Source organism: Dipodomys merriami, unplaced genomic scaffold, assembly GCF_024711535.1.
Source record: "Dipodomys merriami isolate MVZ:Mamm:240054 unplaced genomic scaffold, mDipMer1.0.p SCAF_94, whole genome shotgun sequence".
Taxonomy (NCBI): domain Eukaryota; kingdom Metazoa; phylum Chordata; class Mammalia; order Rodentia; family Heteromyidae; genus Dipodomys; species Dipodomys merriami.
This window is the reverse complement of record NW_027206557.1, coordinates 2,333,771-2,352,575: the sequence shown is the minus strand read 5'-3', so window position 1 is coordinate 2,352,575 and position 18,805 is coordinate 2,333,771. Positions and strand designations below refer to the sequence as shown.

At 42.1% G+C, this 18,805-nt stretch overlaps 2 protein-coding genes across 3 annotated transcripts in view; both read right to left on the bottom strand.

Annotated features, from left to right (window-relative positions):
* The window catches only part of Dpy19l2 (dpy-19 like 2), a 47,502-nt gene extending 44,354 nt beyond the window's left edge, over nt 1-3,148 (bottom strand). For both annotated transcript variants that reach the window (XM_070014206.1, XM_070014207.1), the window contains exon 1: nt 2,678-3,148. In XM_070014206.1, coding sequence (XP_069870307.1) covers nt 2,678-3,062 — 385 coding nt within the window. In that variant the 5' untranslated portion in view covers nt 3,063-3,148. The remainder of the gene's footprint in view (nt 1-2,677) is intronic.
* Nucleotides 3,149-9,581: 6,433 nt separating this feature from the next.
* Tbx20 (T-box transcription factor 20) overlaps nt 9,582-18,805 on the bottom strand; it is a 48,718-nt gene continuing 39,494 nt past the window's right edge. Inside the window, exon 8 of the mRNA XM_070014276.1 lies at nt 9,582-17,316. Coding sequence (XP_069870377.1) covers nt 16,976-17,316 — 341 coding nt within the window. The 3' untranslated portion in view covers nt 9,582-16,975. The remainder of the gene's footprint in view (nt 17,317-18,805) is intronic.

Below are 18,805 nucleotides of genomic sequence, written 5' to 3'. Positions count from 1 at the left end.
CCCAAATCCAAGACCTCACTTGATCCTTCCCTTCTGCCTCTCATTCTCCCAAAACTCACAGCACCTCCCACAAGCTATCAGATTCTCTTTTCCTCTTTCTTTTCCTCCTTCCCATCCTTTTCTCATTCCCTCCCTCCCTCCTCTCATTCAACAACAAGATTCTTGGCCCATTTCTTGTTGAAATTCCCATAAATCTTTTAAATGATCAATGGCCCTTGAGTGACTGGAATCATTATTCTCCCTTCCATCCTTACACTTAAGTCTTCTGGTAGTTTTGGGTGTGATTCTTGGATGGTTTTCCTCTCTCTCCTGCCACACCATGCTCTCTCAATTCTGTTCTTCTGAAGATTCCCATTGTCTATGTTTACCTTGTTCTTTCTTTTTCTCTCATCTCTTAAAACAAAGTTCAAAAAGGTTTTCCCAAGTTCTCTCTTTTCACAATGGTATCTTTTGGAAATATCACTCCAGCATAAAGTTTCAACTGACCCTTCTACCCAGATTATCTCAGGTCCATAAACTATAGCCTTGATCTTTCTCCCTCCTCCTCCCTCTTTCCACTTCTACCTCACATCTACCTAACCTTGTCAGTCTGGCTCTATCAGCACTCACCTCTCTCTCCTCTCCTCTCCATTCCTCTCCGCTATAGTCTGGATTCTAGTAGCATTTTACCAACTGATCTTTCTGCTTCCTTTTCTCAGCTCATCTCCAGTCTTTCTGGTTACACACACTGCTGAATTTATCTCGGGGAAGCCCCTTTTGTTCAAATCATTCTCCAAGTTCAGTCATTCAACACCAACAATTCATACTTATCAAATGCCACTGAATTGTTTAAGATGGTTAATCTTAGGTTAAGCAATTTCATTTCATTGGGGGAAAAATGTAAAGAAAAGGATCAATCAGTGCCTCTGTCCAGAAAGAGGTTTAAATGCCTTGCTCCTGCTTTGAATTAGGCTCTCCAAGAGGGGTGCTGCTCAACCATCACCTACTTCCTCTTCTTCTCCTGCCTTGCCTCTCAGCCAGACCATGCATTAATGTCATGGTATCTTATTTTCATGACTTTGATCATGGAATTCTATCAGGCCTTGGATACTTTCCCTCAGCCCCCTCACATCTAAATATTAGCCCCTTGTCACAATCCAAATTCCATCTTCCCTGATCTCAGATTCCACTTCCCATCCTTCAGTATTAATTTTCTCTTCCCAGCTCCGGAAACACTGGACCCAGGTGCCACCCAGGTGCCAGGCAGCAGTGCCCTGGAGCTTGAGTTTGGAACAATGCCTTGTATTTCAAAAGCCCATGTTGATTGTGGAGGTGGCTGGATCTGTTGGCATAATCAGACAACTGATTAAAATCAAAATAGGAAATCCAATTATTCATCAAGTTTGGTTAACACCCCTAAATGTGGGGACTCATCCTCCTTAGATATCAGAAGTCAGTGGGCACATGGTGGACAGGAAACTACAATAATTTGCACAACAAGTCAACTGTCTACATTAGTGCCAATCTGACCAAGGACTAAGCCAAACATTTGTTTTACACAAACAGCAATACATTGAAGTTATGCTACAGAACATGAGACTTGTAGAGGGGAAAGAAAATTACTTAAGAAAATTCTTCATTGTTAGATAAGCACTCCACATTGAGACAGAAGCCAGTGGGTATCACATTGGGGTGACCTTACTCCTCTGATATTGATCCATCACTATCTATTCATCCACCAATCATCTATCAAAATCGTCTGTCTATCTATCTATCTATCTATCTATCTATCTATCTATCTATCTATCTATCTATCGTATTGATATTTGAACTCAGGTCCTCACACTAGGCAGGTGCTCTACCACTTGAGCCACAACCTAACCTTTTTTTTTGCTTTCCTGGAATCCCCAGCGTTAGCTCAGACTGGCTTCCTACAGGGTTCCTCCAACTTAAGCCCCCTGCAGATGGGATCACAGAGACTGATCACCATATTGACTGAGGTATGGAGGTTTGGGGGGAGGGGGGAATCTCAAAAAGGGTTTGCCCAGACTGGTTTCCAAAGGAGATCTTCACTTCCTACCCACTATTAAAAAAAAAAAACCCCACTGCTGGGCCTAATGCCTCACACCTGTAATCCTAGGTAGTCAGGAGGCTGAGATCTGATGATGGTGTTTCAGAGCCAGCCTGGGGAAGAAAGCCTGTGGGACTCATCCCCAATTAACCTCCAAAAGGCGGCAAGTGGTGCAGTGGCTTGAGTGGTAAAGCACTAGCCTTGAGGGAAAACCAAAATAAAACAGTGCTCAGCCTGAGTTCAAGCCCCATGGCCTACACACACACAGACACAGACACAGACACACACACACACACACACACACACACACACTTTATTTTGTTGTATTTAAAATGCAGAGGAGCCCTGCCTGTCCAAAAATCAAACCAATTGTTTTTAGAAACTACAGTACATAACTGCCCTGATGCTGGCAGACTGCAAAAAAACTATTTTAAACAAGAACTTAGGAGGCTGAATCTTTGCCAAGAAGTGTCCAGCGCTCCCATCTCCTCTTATTTCCTTTTTCTTTTTTTTGTTCTCAGGAGTCCACACACCGGATCTAAGCGACTCTCCTTTTAGAGTGAAGACACCCCCTCCAATCCTTGGGGTGCAGGGCTGTGGCTGCGGGGCCGTGGGAGGCAGGCTCACCTATGCCCCAGGTGGTCCGGCTGGAGAAGCGCCGCGTCTGCAGGAGCATCTTCTGGCGGAACTGCTCCGCGAAGCTGTGCAGGAACTGGAAGCGGCCCTGCAGGACCGACCTGGCCACCGCTTCCAGGTTCGCGTAATTTTGCGCGTTCAGATGGCGGATCCTGCGTGGCGAGTAGTCGCGGGCGCCCCCGGGCAGGTTTCCGCCGCCGCCGCCCGGGAGCAGGGGCTGCGGGGGGGACCCCGGCGTGGGCCCCGGCGCCTGCGGCTCCTCCTCCAGCTCGGGCTCCCCGGCCCCGGTGGCCGGGCGCCGGCGCTTGGCTGGCGCGGCGCGGGCGGGGAGGGCGGGCTCCGGGCCCCTGGGTTTATTCCGCGTCCGCCCCACCATTTTCGCATCGTCTGGGTGCCGGCGGGTGGACGCCCTCCGAGGTCCTGGCTCGCTCCGCAGCCTCAACGACTCGTTCCCGCCGCCGTTGCGGGATGCCCGGTTGTCACGGCGACCGCGAAACGCCGGACGGGCGTGTGGTCCAGCGGAGGCTCCTCCCGCGCGCACCGCCCCGCGCGTGTCCCCCGCCGCGGCCACGGACAGACCGACAGACGCAGGGGTGGAGACGCCGCCGTCTCCCCTCGGGGGCCAGCGCTGCTCCATCCGCTCTACAAACCCTGAGCCCCGAGCGGCCCGGAATTCCTGAGCCCCGGAAGGGTTGGGCACCGCGCGTCCGGCGTCTCCGGGGCCTGATGGCACCCAGCCATCCGGAGGGGCGGCCGCCTCGGGGTCCTGGGCATCCCTGGCGTGCCCAGTAGCCGGCACCGACGGGGTCTTCGGAGTCCCCAGCTGCTATACAACAGACCCCATGGAACCCCGAAATCCCAGCTCCCCATCAAAACCACCGTGGCGGCGGCCACGTTGGCTTCCAGGATGCAACTCTATTCAGAAATGCTCCCCTTCCCTCCCCAGGTAACACCTTGGTTGGCTCCTGTGCGCTTGATGGACTGTAATAATCTACCTTCTTTTGTCCTTACTATCTTTAGTTGCGCAAAGGGGTTTCAAGTCAACGTGCTGACTTTGAGGATAGTCCAGTGATGATTACCTCCTAACCCCACCAACACCCTCTGACCCTACTTGTGATTGCCCGGCTCCATTTTCCCAAGTGCGCATTGAATGTGATGGCTGTTTCCCCAAAACACAGACCTTCCATTCTGGTCATTCCAGCGGGGTCACTGGAGGCCCTCAATCCCCTCCTTACTCACTGCGAAGCCCTCTGTCCCGATTTTCACCCTGGACTTACTTCTTGAGACTGGGTACTACTTAAGTAGCGCAGACCAGCCTTGAACTCCAGCTCCCGTGCCTCAAGCTCCTTTGTCCCAGGATTTCACCATCACACCCAGGTGACAAATTTTTCCTGTTTACTGAATTCACAAAATCAAGAAACAAAACAGCTTATTTTTTAATATCAGTATTTTAACTCTGTATCAATTAATTATCACTAATTTAATTTTGTTCTTATACTTTTTTTTTTAGTCGGTCGTGGGGGCTTGAACTCTAGTCCTGAGTGCTTTCCCTGAGATCTTCAGCTCAAGGCTAGCTCTTCAGCTCAAGGCTAGTGCTCTACCACTTGAGCCACAGCACACTTTTGGCTTTTTCTTTTTAAGTGGTGCTGAGGAATCGAACCCAGGGCCTCTTGCATGTGAGGCAAACACTGTACTAATGAGCCACCTTCCTAGCCCCTCTTATACTTTTCTTTGGGGACAACTTGTTTCTTTTTCCTTCTGTTTTCTTTCTGACTTCCTGTTGAGTCAGGCTCTTACCTGTGGTCTAGCCCTTCAAAGCACAAATCTAGTCATTTAATCATTCAAAAAAAACTCATAAAAAAACAGAAACAAAACAAAACCAGTCTGTGATATGAGTATTTACTGTGCTGTTACTTTTATCAGTGAAGCATCCACAGTGACCTCAACAGAAAGCATGGAAGTTCTACAAGATCCATTCAGTGCATAATTATGGACACAGACACAACATTGATTTAAATGAATATTTAATGACACATGGAAATAGTCATGACATGATATCAAAGTAAAAGGAAGCAGATATATACTTTTTAATCAGACATATAGTAAACACGAAAGGGGTAATTGCGTGTCAGCAGCTGTTCTAAGTCTTGTGCATAACAAGATAAGCAGTGGGTGTGAGCTAGTATACCCCTAACTATTTAGCTGCTCTGAAAAGTATTTTCTCATCTGAAAAATGAGTGATGTTGCACCTGCCATAACTGAATGGAATAATGCATTAAGCAATAATGTTCTATGGACTTTTTTTTGGGGGGGGAGGTCAGTCCTGGGGCTCAAACTCTGGGCTTGGGCACTGATCCTGAGGCTTTTTTTTTGCTCAAGGATAGCACTCTACTTCTTGAGCCACAGGATCAATTCCAGCTTTTTCAGTAATTAATTAGAAGAGTCTTAAAGCCTTTCCTGTCCAGGCTGCCTTTAAACCACAATTGTCAAATCTCAGCCTCTTGAGTAACTAGGATTATAGGTATGAGCCACCAGTGCCCGGCTCTATGGAGTATTTTACTAGGCTCTGATATATCTATATTTTAGATGTATCTACAATTATATTTAGTTCACCTACATACTCTGTCAAAAATTATATGTTGATTTTGTTGTTAAACAATAATTCAACTCTAGGTTCATGAGTTAATTGAGAAAACTGAGGCAATTGCCTAAATCACTTCATGTTCTGTTCTTAAGCAGAATAGATCTGTGCATGAAGGAAACCAACATTTGATTATTTGATTCTATTCACAGGGGAACAGAACCACAAATGTGATTGTCTTTTTAGATGCTTCCTTGTTTCGATTTCATTATTTAGAGCAGCATTTGAGTCACATTTAGCGATATTCTAACTAAAAATAGTGACAAACCAGAAGGTCTGATATTTCATTCTACAATGAAATGACAAAAATAACACAACATAATTATATAATCTAACATATTTTTATTTTTTTGTTGTTAACTTCTTAAAATTGAAATGATTCAGCAAATAATTTTTCTAGCATGAAGATTTTGGATCCAGTGATATATATCTATATCTATATATATGTATATGTATATATATATATATATATACCTTTGAATTTTAGTAAACAGTAATTTTAAAAAATTAAACAATATAACCAGCAGGTGGCAATAATATCCCATAAATCAAAAAATTAGAACAAAAAATTTATTTTTAGAAAAAGCAAATCACTGTTCTTGTAATTAATCAGTTCACTAAATATGAAATGAAGGGAAATTCAAAATGTAAGCCCAAATAAAAAAGCACACTGCATATTTCATTTAAAAATAATTAAAATATTCACTGTGGCCAATACTTAGATTTCCAAATAATAATTTTGTTGTACTTGATTCTAATCATATTTGCACCAAATTTCAATGTTTTGACTTCGTAGAAATATGCAAGTCTATGCATAGCAAAGATTTAAAGGGCATGTATATAAGTTGGGTGCTGGCAGCTCACCCCTATAATCCTAACTACTCAGGAGGCTGAGATCTAAAGATCATGGTTCAAAGCCAGCCTGGGCAGCAAGAAGTCCATGAGACTCTTATTTCCAGTTAACCAACAGAAAATCAGAAGTGGCGCTGCGGTTCAAAGTAGTAGAGCACTATCCTTGAGTAAAAAGATCTCAGGAATAGTACCCAGGCTCTGAGTTCAAGCCCCAGGACTAACAACAACAATCATCATCATCATCATCATCATCATCATCATCATCATCATCATCATCATCATCATCATAGGCTTCTATATCTAGCCAGGAACCAGGTAGTGTAGCGTAAGTGGTAGAGTGCTTACATACCAAATATGAAGCTCTGACTTTAAACCCCAGTGCCATCAAAACAAAAACAAAAACTACAGTAACGAAAGATTTCTCCTAGTCTTTTCACATTTTGGAAATTAAACCTAGGGTGCTTGCACTGGGCAAGTGCTCTAGCAATAAGCTTCCCTCCTCATCCTGTACATTTCTTTTTATCACTAATATTTCCTTGCTAATATTCCTTTGCAAGGATGGCGGTCACCCACAGTCAGTTCATTATCCATCTATTGAGGAAAATCTTGATTGTTTTAAAGTTTGGGCAATTGTAAATAAAGTGGCTATAAATATTCATTTCCAAGTTTTGTGTGATATAAATTTCCGACTCAATTTGGGTAAAAATCTAGGTGCATAACCACTGGATTCTAGGGAAATTCTGTCTTAGCTTTGCAAGAATCTGCCAAGGGTCTTTTGAAGTAGTGGTTCCGGTTTTGCCTTCCCAGTTGTCCTTCAGTCCTTCATGCTCACTAGCAAGCAGTGTTGCTGTCAGTGTCTTAGATTTTAGACATTCCAACAGATGTGCTGTGATGTTTGGAGTTGTCCCCATTGACAATTTGGTAATCACATGGTGTTGAGAATCTTTGCATTTGCTTATTTTGGTCTTGTGCCTTCCTAGGTATTAATGTTCTTTCTTTGGGCTTTCTTTTAATTTGTTTGGTTTCTTGTTATTGAATCTGAAAAGGCCTTTTGTGTTTTGACTGGTCCTTAAGCAGACATGTATTTTGAAAATATATCCTTCCCCCCCCCAGTATTTGCTGGGTCTTTTCATCTTCTTAACATAATTGTCTATCAAAGAATGGAAGTTTTTAACTGTCATGTACTCTATCATAAACATTTTTGTTAATGGATCATGCTTTTGATGTTGTGTCTTAAAAATGAATGAACCTTGACCTGCTGTAACAATGAGATGTACAAGACACTATGTTGATAAAGAACTTTACAACTTCAGGCACAGGGAAAGGGGGGATTGGGATGGCAGGGGAGGAGTTGGGAAGGTGGGGAGGGAAGGGATGGTAGGGGAAAAACAAAGGAGGGGGCCCCCCAAAAAAGAAATAAAACTATGGGGAAACACCCAGGCCCTGAGTTCAAAACCAGGAACTGGTGTATTGATTCTGGTGCAGTGTATCTTGTATATACATTTTTTCTCATTTGGGGAGGGGAAGGGAAATAACAAAATGTTGACAAGGATACAGGTTGACCCATTGTAACAATGAGATGTACAAGACACTATGTTGTAAAGGAACTTTACAACTTGGGGCCAGAGGGGGGGGCGGGGAGAAGTTGGGGAAGTTGGGAAGGAAGAGATAGAAGGGGGAAAAAGGAGGGGTAACAATGCTTAATAGGAAATGCAATCATTATCTTACTCATGTGACTGTAACCCCTCTGTACAGTACCTTTACAATAAAAATATTTAAAAATAATTATAAAAAGACTTGAAAAAAACAAAGGAGGGGGTAACAATACTCGATAGGAAATTTACTCATTACTTTACTCATGTAACTGTAACCCCTCTGTACAGTATCTTTACAATAAAAATATATATTAAAAAACGAACCAACCAAGAAATAATAATACCTAGATTTTCCCTTTTTATCTTGTAGAAGTTTCAGTTTGGCATGTTTATTTTATTTTGCAGAAGATGTGTCTAGACATCTTATGTTGCAGGTGGATGTTCAGTAGTCCCACAACCACCTGTTGGAAAGACTACTTTCTCTACTACATTGTCTTTGCTGCTTTTGTCAGTGATCAGTTATTTTCACGAGTCTGTTTTTGGGGGATTCACTATTCTGTTCTATCCATTCCTCTGTTCTCTCTCTAGTGCCACACAGCCTGGGCGCTGTCCCTCAGTTCTTCAGCTCAAGGTGAGTGCTTTGCTGCTTGAGCCACAGCGCCACTTCCAGTTTTCTGGTGGCTAATTGGAGATAAGAATCTCACGGACTTTCCAGCCCAATGGCTTTGCACTGTGATCCTCAGATCTCAGCCTCCTGAGTAGCTAGGATTACAGGTATGAGCTACCGGCCCCTGGCTACACTGTCTTTATTATTGTAACTTTGCAGTAAGTTTTAAACCCAGTTTATGCCAGTCTTTTGTACTCTGCCCTTCAATATTGAGTTGGCTCTTCTCCCTTTTCCATATGAACTTTTAGAATAGCTTTTTATATAGCCACAACTAACTTGCTGGAATTTCCACTGATGTCACAATCACATTGAGTCTTCTTGTTTCTTTTTTTCTTTCTTTCTTTCTTTCTTTCTTTCTTTCTTTCTTTCTTTCTTTCTTTCTTTCTTTCTTTCTTTCTTTTTTCCTTTCTTTCTTTTTTCCTTTCTTTCTCTTTTTTTTTTGGTCAAGTCGTGGGGCCTGAACTCTGGGCCTGGGCCCTGTCCCTCAGCTCTTCAGCTCAAGGCTAGTGCTCTACCACTTGAGCCTCAGCGCCACTTCCGGTTTTTTTCTTTTTGCTTATGTGGTGCTGAGGAATCAAACCCAGGGCCTCATGCATGCAAGGCAAGTGCTCTACCACTGAGCCACCTTCCCAGCCCAAGAGTCTTCTTGTTTCTATACATGGAGAGTCTCTCCATTTATTTAGACTTACTTTCATTTCTTTCTTATATTTTTGTTTGCCTCTTACAGACTTTGTACACTTTATGTATACTTAAGATTTTCCTTTTTTTATATTTTAGTGCTGGCATAAATGATGTTTTATGTTTGTTTCAAATTCCTATTGCTTATAATTGATATGCAAGAAAACAACTGACTTTTGTGTTAACTTTGTACCTACAGCCTTGCTATAATCTCTTAGTGTTCTTGGTTAAAAAATAACATGTATATATGTATGTATATGTATCTAAATCAGTAAGAATAGGAAAAGAAATCATAATACCAATAAGCTGTTGAAACATGAAACAGCTGCTTTCAGGTATCTTCTCAGTTTAGTAACAAATAAATAAATCCTGACTTCATTGAGAAGGTTGATGATAGTTGTGTCAGTGAAGTAATCTGAGACTAGACTGTGATAGATTTAAGTGAACAGATATACTGCTGTGGTTAGGAGCACAGGTGCTCACTGTAGAAAAGGCAGAAAAAGGGACTAGACAGGCAAGGAGAAGGGCTCTGTGTGGGGGGGAGCATTAGATTAGAGGTGTCAGTGTGAATTCATGATGTCTAATATAGTATATGCTCATACACACAAGCATACTAATATTTGAATTTATACGTGCATACACATTTCTAACTTTGATGGCAGAACGGACATGGGACACACATACCCCAATACGCATGTATGGTAAGCAACTCATGGTTTGTAGTAAAAAGAACTTAGGTTCCTTGGAGAAATGGCTGTAGTAAGGAAGGTACAAGATGGGCCTGGAAGACCTCATTATGGGAGGAAGAAGAAAAAAAAAGAATAAACTAAAGCAATCAAAAGGACAAAAGCACCAGATTGAAGGAGTTCTTGATGACAAAGTCTGGAACTATTTGCTAATCAAAATCATTAGGGACAGTAATAGATTATGAACCATTGGAAAGGTAAGGATTCATTGGTCATGAAAGACAAGGCAGGCTGAGGAGCTACAGCATGTTAAATGAGCCCCAAGGAACAGGGTAGCTAAATACAGTATGCCTTCTTCCAGCAAGTCAGTACCTGAGGGTAATACATACTACAAAAGACAGTCCTGGTGCACAAGAATGCGTGGAGGCACAGATGACAGAGCATTGCTAAATTTCCTGAAGTTTGCTCACATTGTTGTGGTCATTTCAGAGGATCTTGTTTTTAATGTTTTGAGTTATCTGGGAAAACGAATACATTTGTTCAACTTAGTCTCCAATCATTCAGAAAGGCAGTTAACATACATTCCCTATCTGCATATTTGTATATATTAGTTTGTCTAAATTACCTGTCTGTGCACATGCATTTCTGTGTATGTGCCACGCAGTATTCACACGATTAAAAAAAAAAACCAAAACAGCAGAATGTTAACAATTTTGCAAGCTGGGCAAAGAATGTACACTCTTTCTCATTCTATACTTGCCAACAGTTCTGTAAGTAAGTCTGAAGTTCTTCTAAATGAATGTGTGTGTGTGTATGTGTGTGTGTGTGTGTGTGTGTGTGTGTGTGTGTGTGTGTGTGTTTGTGTGTGTAACTTGGGCTTGAACTCAGGAGGCCCAGATGCTGTCCTTGGGCTTTTTTTTTCCCCTCAAGGCTAGTTAGTGCTCTACCACTCCAGCCACAGCTCCACTTTTAACTTTTTGGTCATGAACTGGAGATGAGTCTCAATGGACTTTCCTGCCCAGGCTGCTTTGAACTGTGATACTCAGATCTCAGCCTCTTGAGTAGCTAGGATTACATACTTGAGCCACCAGTGCCTGCCGCAGGCTCCCAGCTCAAATAAATGCTCTATAGATTGGTGTCCAACATGCACAAAAATCATTAGAATAATAAAACATATGTGTAAGTGGAAGATGTGATAACACCAATGTTTTGACAGAGTGTCCTGTGGAAAAATGAGTCAGACTGCCAATTTGGCTAATCTTATTTTGGGCCTACCTCTCCCCATAATTCCATTATAGCCTATCACAGTGCTTGTGGCTGGAATGAGAGGTGGGGTTTATGCTTTATGGGGATGTCAGGATCATTTCAGCATGGAAACTGGAAGCATTCATTAGGTGACATAATGGAAACAGGGACCCATATAGAAGAATGGGTACAGGACATTAGTCCTTGCGAATGGTCTTTCTAGAATGATGAAAAACGGAATCATAACATGGCTTCATAGTCCCTTGACTGAGTCTAGGGGAGGGCCCAGCTGTATTAGCCCAATCTCATTTGTGACATTGTGTCTCACAATCCTATTTTATTGTTTTTGAGGAAATAGGTACCAAATGTCACAGGTATAAATGTGTAATATCATATAGATCTATCTTTCTATATATGAAATTACATATATATTTCACACACACATATGTATGCATGTATGTCTCACACCTTTTTTTTTTTGCCAGTCCTAGGCTTGAACTCAGGACCTAGATGCTGTCCCTGGGCCTCTTTGTGCTCAAGGATAGCACTCTACCACGTGAACCACAGTGCCACTTCTGGCTCTTTTTGAGTAGTTAATTGGAGATAAGAATCTCACAGGAACTTTTCTGCCTAGGCTGGCCTTGGAACTGCAATCCTCAGATCTCAGCCTCCAGAGTTGTTAGGATTACAGGCATGAGCCGCCGGCGCCTGGCTTCACACCATTTTTAATGAAAGAAATATGCACACATCTGTACTTTTGTACAATTCAGGGTAATATATAATTTTAGCTGTTTACAAATAACATGTTTATGCTTCAAATATTACATAAGGTTGATAATACATTTCTAGCAGAAATAAATATATTGCACTTAAAAAGAACTTCATTGGATGTTACTTCATAGTATTAGGCTTATAGCTTCTTTTCTTTTCTCCATAAAATATTTCCCAAGCCCTCCTCCCACCCCAGTACCCACCCCCCACCCCCAGCCCAGTGACCACTCTCAGGCAATTCATTACGCAGCTGAAGAAGACACAGCAAACAGAAAACTGTGATAGCACATACTAAAAAGGCCAAACCTAAGCTCATTCCTTAGTGAATACGAGAACTTTAGGTTTCCCAAAAAAGAAAAATTAAACTTAAGTATAATATGTTAATGTACCAGGAGTAAAATACAACAATTTGTATTTTTTGTCCAGAGGTATTATTTTTCTCTCCCTCTCCTGTTCCCTCTTCCTCTTTCCTTTTCTCCTTCCCTTCCTCTCTTTCTCTCTCTCTCTCTCACACACACACATAGAGGTTTTATTTTCTTATTACTAGAATACTTTGTATTAAAGGGGAGGGAACTAAAATTATTTGAAGAACAGGAAAAAAGAAAACAAGGCTTGAAAAGACTAAATGGATTGTTTACCCATCAAATACTTACAAATGAACCTTTTTATATTTAAACTTTCGGGGAAAAAGGTGTTAGCATACCCAGACTAGTATTTTGTGAAGAAAGGGCTTTATGATTTTTTTTGAGTTTCAAAAGCTTGTAACCTGCCATTGGTTTGCTTGTAAAATTTTTTCATTCTAAAATAATGCAGAAATTTCTGTAAAACTCATCTTCTCAGACATAGCTCTCTAGAGAAGCAAGATGAAAATCTTAACTTGTGTCTCCTGCTTTGCCTAGATTCAGGGCACAGTATTGTTTTGTTGTACTAATTATATTATTTCTGTATTCATCTGATAAAAGTTTTCCTTATGTCACTAATAAGTTATTGAATAAAACATCAGTTTGTAGATGGGCCACTGGTGGCTCACGCCTGTAGCCCTAGCTACTCAGGAGGCTGGGGATCCCAGTTCAAAGCCTGCCAGGCAGGAAAGTCCGTGAGACTCATCTCCAATTAAAGACCAGAAAACTGGAAGTGGCACTGTGGCTCAAGATGATAGAACACTAGCCTTAAGCAAAAGAGCTCAGGAATTCTGAACCCAAGATTCTTGACAAAAAAAAAAAAGAAAGAAAGAAAGAAAAAAGAAACATTAGTTTGTTCACAAACCTGCACTTTACATGACTGAAGTTTTAGAGCTTTCATTCCCAAGTCATTCCCAAGTGTATTCAATGCAGTGTAAAGTCGTTCCTGCCACTGTGTCTGAATTTTAAATAACTATTTATATATAAAGTTCATAACTTCATGTGACCAAGGCAGCCTGAAAAGCTAATGTGAAGTACAGAAATGGGATAAATATTTTAACATCTCCCTGGAAATTTCATGAGCAGTAGGAGATGAGGATATTTTACTTCTAAGAGTATTTCTTGGGTTGTTAAAAGCTTTTCTTTTTCCTTTTTCTTTGAGGGGTTCAATAAGAAAAATCACCAGAGACGCGCATAAGGGTAGAAACAGGGAAATCTTGGAATGCTCTGGAAGTAGAACGCCTGCCTGTAGCAAACTCGTGCCTAAGACACCTTCTAAATGACATTCCCTGCTCCAAAACCTGCTAACCTCATCCATTCTTTGCCAGCCCAGTAAGAATAAGTGCTGAGCATGATCCTTATTACTAACGAAAGGGACCATCTGTGGAATACACAGTCATTCATCTAGACTTAATAATTTGTGATAAGTTAGACATACAAGCGGAGTATATTTACCCATGTAATACACAGGATGGGCAGGGGAACAGGAAAGATGTGCTGTGTAAGTAAAAAATGGAAGTAAAAATACAATTTTTGCCAAATGCTTCAGAAACACATCACAAAACAGAACCTGCTGATATTAATTCATCCCTTAGCGTTTGGCAAAGCAGGGCCAAAACAGGACCTCTTTTCTTAAGCACTGCCCTTCTCCCCCAATGGTATATTTTTAAAATTATCTTTTAAGTAGTTTGTACAAAAGAGTTGCAGTTCAACAGTTCAGTTTGTAAGTTCAATCAAATTACTATCTTCTGATAATGTTATGTATGAAGAGGTACAGAGGGAGAGCCATGATTTTATTCCAGGGATATCTTATCTTGGGGTCCTTACCATTCCCATTGGTCATCTGATTAAATATCTAGCTCTTTCCATCTATTTTTGGTAGAACAGGCTTTGGATTTTTAAATAGTAAAGTCTCCAGGGGCTAATAACAATCAATACTCAGGATAGTTCAGAGAAGCTCAATCAGTCCATTTCTACCCTCACTTTCTATGGCTGCTCCCACTGATTCATTGTAGCCCCTCCCCCCCAGACACACACACACACACACACACACACACACACACACACACACACACACACACACACACACACACACACACACACACACACACTGGGCTTCTTCTCTTTCAGAGTCACATAGTAACAATACCTAAACACATCTCATTTAGAAGTTTAAGAGTAAATTTTTCAAACAGCATGCTTTGTTTTCCTCTAAGCACTCTGCTTATTTTCTTTTTTGTATTGCTTAGTTAGAAATCAAAGTTATAAAGTGAGGAAATACTAGTGTAAAAAGAGTTAGCTGCCCTCCCCCCCCCAAAAAAAAAAAAACCAATAGGGAGTACTGTCAAAATAGTATTCAAATAAGCCTTTCATTCCTTTGAAAAGAAAATTCAGACACAGACTCAGGATATCAGTAATGTATCAGCATGTTGAGTTTTATGAAATAATGTCTGCTTATTTCTGTGGAAGCAACAATGCTCTGTATTCAAAGGAGCAACTGGTCATCTGCTCAATATTAAATTCCTATACTAGCTCTGTGGCTGCAGACCTTACCCAGCATTCTTAAGTCTTTCAAAAACTCTTGCCAATATTTCATTTTTAAAAAGAATGAAAAAAATTTTAAAAAAAGAATGACCTGAGTCTGGGAAGGTGGCTCAGTGGTAGAGCGCTTGCCTTGCATGCCTGAGGCCCTGGGTTCGATGCCTCAGCACCACATAAGTAGAAAAGGCTAGGTTGGCATTGTGGCTCAAATGGTAGAGTGCTAGACTTGAGCTGAAGAGCTGAGGGACAGCACCCAGGCCCAGAGTTCAGGCCCATGACCAACAATAACAACAAAAAAAAGGAATGACATCTGGGTACTAGAAGTCATGCAAAAAGTTAGAGATCAACCTATGGTGTCTGTCACGAGACTCTGAAGTGCTTTTGTCAACATGCTCCTTTCTGAGTAATTGTGAGGAAGGAGAGGGAATGGTCTCTGTCAAAATCCAACCACAACAGCATCCCAGAGTTAGGCTGGGCCATGTGCCTTGTTTCCTAAGCTGGGCACGTTCCCCCAACAGGGGCATTAGATGTGGAAAAACCTAACATTAAAGCAGCCAAACAAAATCCCAGGGGAGTCAGCTGTGATAAGTATATTGCATTTACCTCTAAATCCACGTCTCTACCATCTGGACCAATGCATCCCATCTCTTCTAACTGACTCAGTACTTTTGCAGGAAGAGCAGAATCGAATGAAATTTACATCAAAAATTAAATTAAAATAGAGAGGTTTTGCGGGGGGAGAAGGAGGGGACTTGCTGAGAAGACAGATTATATCCTGTAGCTGGAATGTATTATATCTGAAGTTGAAAAACTTGAAAGACTGAAGCTTTATGAAATCTCTATCATGAGGAAACTGCACTATTACAAAATAAGCAATGTGCTACTCTGACTGTAAATGCTAAGATACATGTTGTCCAAAAAAACATACAGGTTACATAGGACTAAAATATAATTCATTACTATTATACAAATAACAGAAAGGCTTAAGACAGCAAGAGTTGAAAATGAAGGGGATGGGACTCTGATGTATTTATAAGAACCGCTGGTGTTGCCGTCAGAGATTCAGTAAGTTAACATGCAATGCCCTACTGAGGCTTAAGAAGAGTAGAACACAAGTTGGGAAATAGAACAAAGTGTTTGAAAAGGGTCAATCTGATCTTATTTGTGGACATATATTAATCATGATGACCCAAGCATTTAGAACAGTTATTCCTAAATCCCTGCCAATCAGCAAAAGCAGATTTATCAAAAATGAGAGTCTGACTCCATACACCGTAAAGTCTTCCGAAGCTAACCTGAAAATAAAAGGACATTAGATCCCATGACAGAGAAAATCCCTTCGGGATAAGACAGCCATATCAGTATTGAGGAAAAAGCCTCCCTCATCACCAGGCCCAGCTGTCTCTGAAGGGGCTGCATGGGTGTGTGCAGCCCAGAAAACCCAGACTTCAGTCTAAGAGTGTAGCATAGACAGCTGCTTGCTTGCAAACTGTACATGGATTTTCTTACATAACTAACAAGTGATTGCGAGGGAGATAAAGTGAGGAAGCAAGATCAAAGCCTGAGCTTGTGGAGGAGTGGAATGGTGGCTCTTCCATATGGCGAAGAAGAATGTGCATCAGCACACATCCATCCACTCTGCACAAGGCGTTAGTCTAAGAGCCTTCTCCAAACTAGCCTAAGGAGAAACGCAACATGCGTAAGCTACAGCACTACAAGTATTTCTCTAGTGGCTCCTACATCCTATAAGGAGAATCTGAGTGAGTTCATAGGTCAGTATGCTACACGGTATTGCCTCTTTGAATAGCCTTTAACTTGTGAAAAGCGGGAAGAAAACCTATACACACTGACTTTATACATGGCTGCATCAATAGCATCTTTTCACACCAAGAGGAAGATGAGTCTTAACATTCTTCTGCCTTTTTAGATGCTCCAAGGAGACCGACACCTTATTAGTTAGTTGTTGGACTTTGGCTGGCTAAGAACATTACACTGATTCTCTTTGAGTCCCAAGATGTAGCTCCCAACGACAGGTGAGTCCTGGTCCATGGTACATTCCTTTCACTGTGAGTCTAACCACGAGTCCAGCTCTCCTCTTCAGTTTCCTGGAGAGCCCCTGCTCCCAAGCCCCTCATCCCGTCCCCCTCCCCCACCCAACCCTGTCCTCGGTCTCTAAACCCTTCTGGATCTAGCCTCTCCCACCTCAGATGAGTCATACAAATGGCGTCATCACGGCGGAGGAGTGGCGGAGTCCCTGGATGGCGGCGTAGGGGCCCTGCTGGAAGTAGTGGTGGTATCGAGGCATGTGGAAGGAAGGGAACGTGGGGCCACTCCCTTGCATGGAGCTGGCGATGGCTGATGGGGTCAGAGGCATCCCCAGCCGGCTATATGGAGGCAGAGACCCCTGAATGGGGTGAGGGATGGGGGTCGCTATGGAAGCTGTGCTGGTTCCAAGAGCAGTCAGGGACTGGGGGTGCTGGAACCCAGGGAAACTGGGAGAAGATGACACCCAGGAGCTGAGAGACAGATTGTCAGATGTTGTAAAGGCTGAACCTGCAAGGGAAAACAGCATTTCAATACAGAGATGCAGAACCGAGCTATCTCCAAAGATCTATTTACTTTCAAACCTATTTAATGCACCTGTCTTTTAAAAAGGCAAGCCAGTGGTCAGGTGTAGATGGCTCATGCCTGAAATCTTAAGCTACTAAGGAGGCTGAGATCTGAGGATAGAGGTTCAAAGCCAGCCCAGGCAGAAAAGTCCATAAGATTATGAGATTCTTATTTTCAATTAACTCTCAAAAAAAAAAAAAGTCAGAAAAAGCACTGTGGCTCAAAGTGGTATAGTGCTAGCCTTGAACACAAAAGATTAGAAACAGTGCACAGATCCTGAGTTCAGTCCCCAGAATAGGCACAAGAAAACCACCACCACCACCAAGAAAAAAAAGCAAGTAGCATGAAATCTGTTGATTTACCATATGGCAAATCTACATAGAAAAAAGACGTAATAGATGACCCACATAGCCTCACAGAATGGCCACAGTGTAAAATCTTGCCTACCAGTAAGTGTCCTGATTCTCTTTGAAAGAGCCTCAAAGATCTGCTATGTGTTCTAACTGCTGTGGTATCTCCATTAAGAGAGACTGCAAAACTACCTGGTGTCTGTCCAAAGCCACAGTGAACATTTACCCTTGTACAAGTTTAAGTAAGAGTTGACAGCACATTTTCTAGCTAATGGATCATCTGAATTATAAGAAATATTTCATGTTTTTCTGGGTGCCAGTGGCTCACACCTGTCATCCTAGCTACTCAGGAGGCTGAAGATCAAGGTTTGAATCTAGCCCCTAGGAAACACTTATGAGACTCTTTATCTCCAATAAACTACAAAAACTGAACAAAACATAAAAGCCAGGAGTGGAGCTATGCCTCAAGTGGTAGAGAGCTAGTCTTGAGCAAAAGAAGCTCAGGGACATAGCCCAGGCCCTGAATTAAAGCCTCAGGGCCAGCACATACATACAAAAAAAACTTCATGTTTTCATGAGTACAGTCTTCCATATAATAGATGTAGAACAATGTGAGAAGTTCTTCTCCAGATCAAAATCTCATTTCCCAGGACGGGACTCCTCTGCCCTCTGAAGCTGGACTTTCTTGCTACATGAGTTACCTTCCTGATGGAAACATAGCTCATTCTCCCTAGTGACACTGAGCCATTGCTTCCACACAGCTCCTTTCCCCAAGACAAGTGTTTTCCACTATTCGAACCCTTTGGTTTTAATAAGGCATTCCTACTATTGGTGGAACATACAGATTCCTCAACTTAAAGATGTCTCTCTGAGCTAAGGGATTGTGTCCTAAAATCCAGTAGCTCTTGGTAGTAAATCACAGGCAAGAACCAGCTGACCTGAGGCTTAGTTGCTCAGTATAACTTTAGTGTTCCACCGGCCTTCAGGCAGTGGGATCACACAACCCTGGCAAAGTAAGGAAGCAGGGGAGGATCAGAGGGGGCTGGCTCTCCTGGAATGGTCCTGAACCCTAGGACTGGACC